Source organism: Hemibagrus wyckioides, linkage group LG01, assembly GCF_019097595.1.
Source record: "Hemibagrus wyckioides isolate EC202008001 linkage group LG01, SWU_Hwy_1.0, whole genome shotgun sequence".
In the NCBI taxonomy this organism is placed as follows: domain Eukaryota; kingdom Metazoa; phylum Chordata; class Actinopteri; order Siluriformes; family Bagridae; genus Hemibagrus; species Hemibagrus wyckioides.
In genome coordinates, this window is record NC_080710.1 from 21,465,789 (window position 1) to 21,473,289 (window position 7,501).

Below are 7,501 nucleotides of genomic sequence, written 5' to 3' on the forward strand. Positions count from 1 at the left end.
CTTTAAAGTTTAAGTAAAATCTCCTTATTTAAATTGGTAACAGTTGCAAACGTATGCAAAGTTTTACCTGGTAAAATGGTAGTGCATTAGAATTTGTTTAGGTTAGCTGTATTATTTGTTTAGGTTAGGTGTGTATTAAGCGTGCTCGTAAAGTGTGCACACTTTCCAGTCCTCCCGTAGAGGGCAGTATACAAACACCAAACTAAGAGAAGTAGCCAACTAGAATTTAGAGAAATATAATTTATGATACATATTATAGATTGACATAATGTGTTCACAAGTGCTCACATATCTGAACATACTGTATGCTTAGGTAAGTATGAATGCTTTTTAAATGCAAACAACTGGCTATATTTTTCTGAAGCTTTTCAGGAACTAAGCCTGTATTGCATTGCTGTGCCTCTTCTCAGCTGACCATTAACAGTGATGCACCGGGGTGACTGACAGTGCTCATTAGCTGCAGGATACAAGTGGTGAATAGAGCTGTCACTCAGAATGGCCAGCACTGGTGTAAGTAAGGGGACTACAGAGCGCATTTGGCACACCAGATGCTGAACCTTTAGGACAGACTGGGACAGCAGAGAAGCATGTCTAGTTAAGCATTTAGATGTATGTAGCACCTTAATAGACAGTAATAGTGATGAGGATGGATATTACGAGGAAAAAAATCTGGAATGCAAAGTGCAGCTGAGGCATTGTAAAGATGAATTTGAATCTTGATTTCTCGAGAGGAAAAAAACGCATGCACATACTCGCCTCCTGAGCGCTGCTGGCCCTGAAGCCTGTGCCAATAGAATGTTCATGTAAAGTGATAGGCGTGCCCTGCAGCCATGGCGGAACTTTACAGCGCGTCCTGCTATACAAACACTCAGCCTACTGCCAGCAGCGGGACTGCACTCACACTCTAGAAAGCACCAGGTTCAAAACCTTTTAAAGCAACGGATACAAAACAGAAAGGGACTGAAAATAACGGAAAAGTGCCGAAGAGACTAAAGTCGATCATTCTTTGAGAGCTAAAAGATAAAGGAAATTGGGAATGCGACTAAATCAGGGTAGATCAGTGTAAAGACTTGGAGGATAATCGGGGTTGTGCTTATTCCGATGACGGCAGGGTCTCCTTTACACTAACACACTATTAAAACAAGCTCTCGAGTTCGGGAGGTCTCCGGGCTGAGCACTATTGCGCGCGCGCTCTCTCCTTTCTCTCTCTCCCGTCTCTCTCTCTCTCTCTCTCGCGCGCGCGCTCTTGCTTTGCCGTGATGGCTGAGGAGGACGGCGGCATGGCGAGTCCAGCGGAGTGCAGCGCTCCAAACAGCAGCAGCTTCAGCGTACTCAGCTGGGAGCAGGTGCAACGGCTGGACAACATACTGACCGAGACCATACCAATCCACGGCCGGGGCAACTTCCCCACGCTGGAGATGCAGCCGCGGCAGATTGTGAAGGCGGTGCGGAGTCGCCTGGAGCAGAGCGAGATCCGAGTGCGCGACGTGCGCCTCAACGGCTCAGCGGCCAGCCACGTGCTGCACGAGGACAGCGGGCTCGGCTACAAGGACCTGGACCTGATCTTCTGCGCCGAGCTTAAGGGCGAGAGCGAGTTCCAAACGGTCAAGGACATAGTGCTGGACTGTCTACTGGACTTCCTTCCTGAAGGAGTCAATAAAGAGAAAATTACACCCTTGACCTTAAAGGTAAGTATTCGTACAACTTAATAATTGTTATTTTTTATAAAATACGAAATTTTTAAGATAACTGAGTTAGTTGCCACTATTTGGATATTATTAACCATCTCTTTTAATAAATGTTTTTCACAGCAATCTAAGTGTGTGCGTTGTTAACTTTAGCTGAGCAACTTTGTTTTGTTTTTTAAGAAGACAACTTTACTAATAGGTAAACCCCTGGTTTTGGATTGCTAAGAGGATTGTACTAAACCAGTGTAAAGCTGATCCTGCATTCTCAGCTCCTTTGGTCTTCCACACAGAAAGCTGAGCTGTTTTCTCCCTTAAAATGTAGTACAAAAAGCACCCAAGTGTGATAGTTTTGTGAAAGTTTAAAGCTGTTACAGTTGATATAAAGAAAATTCTTTATAAAGTGAAAAAAAAATATCTAAGGTTAGACATTTTTATTAATTCAGAATCTGTTATTCAGTATCTTCTTCTTCTTCTTTTTATCTCACAGGAAGCTTATGTTCAGAAGATGGTGAAAGTATGCAATGACTCAGACCGCTGGAGCCTCATCTCACTCTCTAACAACAGAGGCAAGAACGTGGAGCTCAAGTTTGTCGACTCATTGCGACGGCAGTTTGAGTTCAGTGTGGACTCATTTCAGATCAAGCTAGACTCTCTGCTTCTGTTTTATGAATGCTCTGAGAACCCAATGGCCAAAACGTTTCACCCGAGCATCATTGGGGAGAGTGTGTATGGAGATTTCAGCATGGCCCTGGAACACCTGCGCAACAAGCTGATCTGCACAAGGAACCCAGAGGAGATCCGTGGTGGTGGTCTGCTCAAGTACTGCCATCTACTGGTGAGGGGCTTCCGAGCAGACTCGGAGAGTGAGATGAAGTCTCTGCAGCGCTACATGTGCTCACGCTTCTTCATTGATTTCCCTGACATCAACGAGCAGCAACGCAAACTGGAATCCTATCTCCAGAACCATTTTGTGGGCTTGGAGGATCGCAAATATGACTACCTGATGACGTTGCACGGGGTGGTAAATGAAAGCACAGTGTGCCTGATGGGACACGAGCGGCGGCAGACATTAGGGCTCATTGCCATGTTGGCTGTTCGTGTGTTGGCTGAGCAGAATGTCATACCCAATGTGGCAAACGTCACCTGCTACTACCAGCCTGCCCCTTATGTAGCCGATGCCAACTTCAGCAATTACTATATTGCGCAGGTGCAGCCAGTGTTTGCTTGCCAGCAGCACACATACTCGACCTGGTTACCCTGCAACTGAGCATATGGTGAATTGGAGAATAAGAAGGGAAAAAAAAGGTTGTATTTTCATACAGAAGCTGAATCAGATTCACAAATTTGTCCAGAGCATTTCAGAGAAGTCCGAGCTAAATGATTGCGCTTTCCCGCTCTGAATTAAGAGCCCCATGATTTCCAGAGTGCATATTAAAGCAAAATTTGCATTACAAAGGGGAAAATGAGTCAGCTGACAGTATTCTTGTTCTGATTGTTATTTCGACCAGCTTTGCTAAAAGATGTCAGGAGGGTTCAGCGTGGCCCTATCATGCCCATTTCTGGAAGGATCTTTTAGATTGCTTCAGAAGAAGCTCTAAAGTCCTAGAGAATGCAACCAATGGACAGTCGTTAAACAACTGGCATCAAACTGGCTGACGTGCATCAAAGACTGGCTTCATTAGTGCTGATTTATGGAAAGCTTCCATGCTGACCATGCAGCATCCAGCAGCCTTTCTTCATGTGGTCTGCAAAGGTACAGAGGACCAAAAATAGAGCTGGAGTCTTCTTTAAGCTCTTACTTTTGATCTGACACAAAAAAAGGTGAGGGGACAACTTATTTAAAATGGCAAAAATAAGTCATAGAAAAAGGTCATATTCTTGATAAGTGTTTACAAAACCAAAGATTTTATGATTGTCTCTTTTTATTGCCCAAATTTGAAGGTAGTTCTGTCTATATTTGTATATGTGAAATAATCATTCTAAGTGCCTAATGCAGAATGTTAAGGGAATTATGCTGAGCATTCAGCTCTTGTGAATTAACTAACCACGTCCATGATCATCATAAACAGCAAAAGGACTCAAAGATTGTGAATGTATGGCCAATTAGGGTGTAATTTCAGGAGATCAATATAGGTTCAGCATTGCAGATGAGAAAGTGATTTTTATTTTTTATTTTTTTTCAATTCATAGAAGTGAGATTAAGACAGAACATATCGATATTTGTGGTGCTCTATTTTTGAAACACTGCGTCAAAACTGAAGAAAATTAGTTAGCCACATTATCTATCTCTTAATTTATTGTTGCTTGTAATATGAACAGGAGTCAAGCTGAAATGACTTCTTTAACACATTTGTTACTGTATGTATCATAAATAACAAGGATAGATTTTTCAGATTTTTCATTGCTTAAGCTCTGTAAGTTTTGGCAAAATTCAGTCTTGCAGCATGTCCTGTACATTTTGTTTCACATTGACTGTCGCTCTTGGCTTATAATAAGACAAAAACCCTGTGTCAGGTGAGAGAGGAATGTCAAAGGCATGGTGCACTAGAAAACAAAGAGCCATGTTATTTAACAACGTGAGGGGAGTGTGTTTCCCCACCGCCATGAGGGAACATATTTGTTGAGGCACTTCTGAAGGTGGGACAGTATTTGATGTAACACCCTAGCAGGGAATTCCTCAGTCGCCGCTGAAGCGCTGAGACTAAAACCGACTGTGTTCATGCTTCCTTACTTGGGTTCACCGTTCTGTGTGTTTGTTAGCCCAGCATTCAGCTCCTGTGAGCAGAGCATAACCTGTTCTTGATTAATAGCGACAAGAGGAAGCATGTCTGGATGGCTGAGATATGTAAACTCGAGATGGAGAAGGCAGGGAATGAGAGAATGTGTGAAAGAGCGCACGGGAGAACTGAGGAGGCGCAGAAGAGGGAGTGAGAGCTGGGGAGATGGGTGCAGCTGGTGAAGGGGTTCGTCTCCTTTTGCATATAGTTTTTAATCAGAGCTGCCTGGTATGGCTCTAAATGATGTCGCTCTGAACCACAGAGATTTAAAGAGACCTAACAAGGAAAAATTTTGACCCAATATACTTAAATATAGTATATTTAAGTGTAAGCGCTAAATAATACTTTTTTCATCAGGAGCATTTAACTACAGAGTGATAACCAATGATGTGCATTCATTAAATACTGGTTTTAAAATAGGAAACATTTGTCAAAACCTAGTTGGGGTATTTAAAATGATTTGAGATTTGTCCCTGTCTTCTCCATTCTGCCAGGTTTGGATTGATCAGGTTAGTTGTGTATAGTAGCACAGTGCAGTGATGCTGAGAGGATCCTGGGCAAACTATGATGTGTGTCTACTGCTATATCAAGCAGAATCTTAAATGTTCTATTTTTTTTTTCTATCCTGCTATTTTATATGCTCATTTGTCATTTTGTGATTTACATTCAACCTTGTTTGTTGGGGAACATTTTAATCATATTTGTTTGAGTCCTGTGGATGGTACAGCAGGAATTTACACATTGCCCCATGAATACATTGAGTTTAGTGTCGCTTTCTTTGGTGACCCAAAAAAAAAGTGAATGAAAAACTTCTAAATAAGTAGCAGACTATCCCCTGTTGCACAGTGATTTAAACCGCTTTAAAATGTTAAAATAAAAAAAGACATTCTGTTTTTAGTTTGCCGTTTTCATCATATTTGTTCTGAATAAATGCATTATACACCATAATTGTCAATCTGCTTTGAAATGTGTGATCAAGCTGCTAAATGTTTGATTTTTTTTTTTTTTTTAATCGCTCTTTTGCAAATATTGTTGATGTGTCCAATGGGTCGAACATTTAAAGGTTTTTTTTTCTCAATAAAAGATGGAAAACACAAGTAATCTCATTCTTGCCTTTTTTTCATTGCTTGAACTAGTGTCCTTGCACTGTCACAACGAAAAATGCTTCTAAGATTTATTTGCTTTGTACTGAAAAACCTTAAATTTAATATATTCCTCCTCTTACTGGAGTCTAAACACATCTGCACATAAAGAATCTAATTAGCATTGCTTTTCATATACTTTAATTAAGAGAAAGGAGAAATTTTAGTGGAAAAATGTACACACACACACACACACACACACACACAGTTTACAGGGTATAATTGTGCATTTAGTCCTACTTTTACTGTAGGAAGTCTGTAAAAAGAATATTACGACTGCTCTAAAATGTAATTATTGTCTGTTTGTTTTGGGCATAATTCTTAGCAGACAAAAGGAAAAACCTGGTCTGGGATTACCAGGCCACAATATGGTCCAGACCAAAGAGAGTGCTAGAAAAGAGAGAGAGGGGGGTGTTACTACTGCTGCATAATGGGTAAATGGGAGGGTTTTGCATCTCCAGCTCCTGAGAAGTGAATATCTTTTTATCTTTTGAGCATACTCATCAAATTCTACAAGAAATGACTCAACTCTAAACCTAAGCTGCAGTCAGCGGGCTAACAGCACCATTATGATCCTGCAGTTTGCAGAGAAAAATCTACAAATGGTTACAAACAGCATGATGAACAAATGATTTAAACCTCTCTGGAACACGTCATGAAAAAATGAACTACTATTCATCTACTACAACCAGCATATGACTTAAGAAAATGACATTTACACATGGATGGTTACATTATTCATCAAATGGCTGAAATATTAATATTCATATTTTCTCGATCATTCACTATTTTAGTACGCATTCAGTGTTTATTTTTACCTCTTAAATGAACAAAATATATTCTTAACACTTAATCGTTTAATAAAATATAAATTCGAAATGGAAAGAACAGTGGCCATTTATGTCATTGCAAGATTTATGCCACTCTAGACTAAATCTGTAAAAACTTGAAAAGTCGGAAATCTGCCTAAAAACTTTTTACACAACTGTAAAACTTGACATAAATGGCAGATTTGAAACCTATATACATCATGTCAGAACTTTTTTCCACCCTCACTGTGAAATTATTAAAAATATATATATATATGTAAAAAGCAACCAGAGACTAAACCGATACTGTTTAAAGCACCTTTTGATTTTATTACAAATCATTAAGAGCCTGTTATCATCAGCATGGCACATATAGACCTCACAGTATTTTCCCATTCTATATAGCAAAAACATTCTAGATCCATCAGATTGTAAGAGCATCTCCTGTGCACAGCCCACTTCAGGCCAGGGCTTTGGGTAGGTCATTCAAAAACACTTATCTTCTTTAGGTTGATTTGGATGTACAGTATGCTGTAGGTGGCTGTTATGCTGATCTTAGGTTCACTCAAGGTTTTGCATTAAAATCAGCCAGCCATATGAAGAATTTGAGAGATTGTTGTCACATGCAGAGAGTAAACAGTACTTAGTCACATATTTCATGCAGCTCCTTTTGGATGTTGCTGCAGGTCTCCTGGCAGCCACTCTGGTAAGATTTTGTCTTGTCCCCTTATACATTTTGGAGGGACGTCCTGTTCTTGGTGATGTCACTGTGGCGCTCCATTTTCTCTATTTGTTGATGTTGGCCATTACAGTGTTCCATGGTACATCCAATGTTTTAGAAATTCATTTATACCCGTCTCCTAATTAAGATCTTTCAACAAGTGATGTACCACGCATGCTTTGTAAGCTCTCTGCAGACCATGGATTCAGCAGCTGGAAAAACCCAGTAGGGTATGAAGAAAATCACAACCCATCACCACATCTTAGAAAAGGGTGTGCAATCTTTTGCAACCAGGTTATTCTAACTTTTTATTTTCCCCCATTTTTTCCCTAAAATGTTTCTGATGGTTTTGTACTCTTAATTT

At 40.3% G+C, this 7,501-nt stretch overlaps 1 protein-coding gene across 1 annotated transcript; it reads left to right on the forward strand.

The window, feature by feature from the left end:
* Positions 1 to 516: 516 nt before the first annotated feature.
* Positions 517 to 5,562, forward strand: tent5aa (terminal nucleotidyltransferase 5Aa). Its single transcript, XM_058387962.1, has 2 exons — positions 517 to 1,688; positions 2,176 to 5,562. The coding sequence occupies exons 1-2, from the start codon at positions 1,260 to 1,262 to the stop codon at positions 2,953 to 2,955; spliced, it is 1,209 nt and encodes a 402-aa protein (XP_058243945.1). The 5' UTR covers positions 517 to 1,259; the 3' UTR covers positions 2,956 to 5,562.
* The last annotated feature ends 1,939 nt before the right edge of the window (positions 5,563 to 7,501 follow it).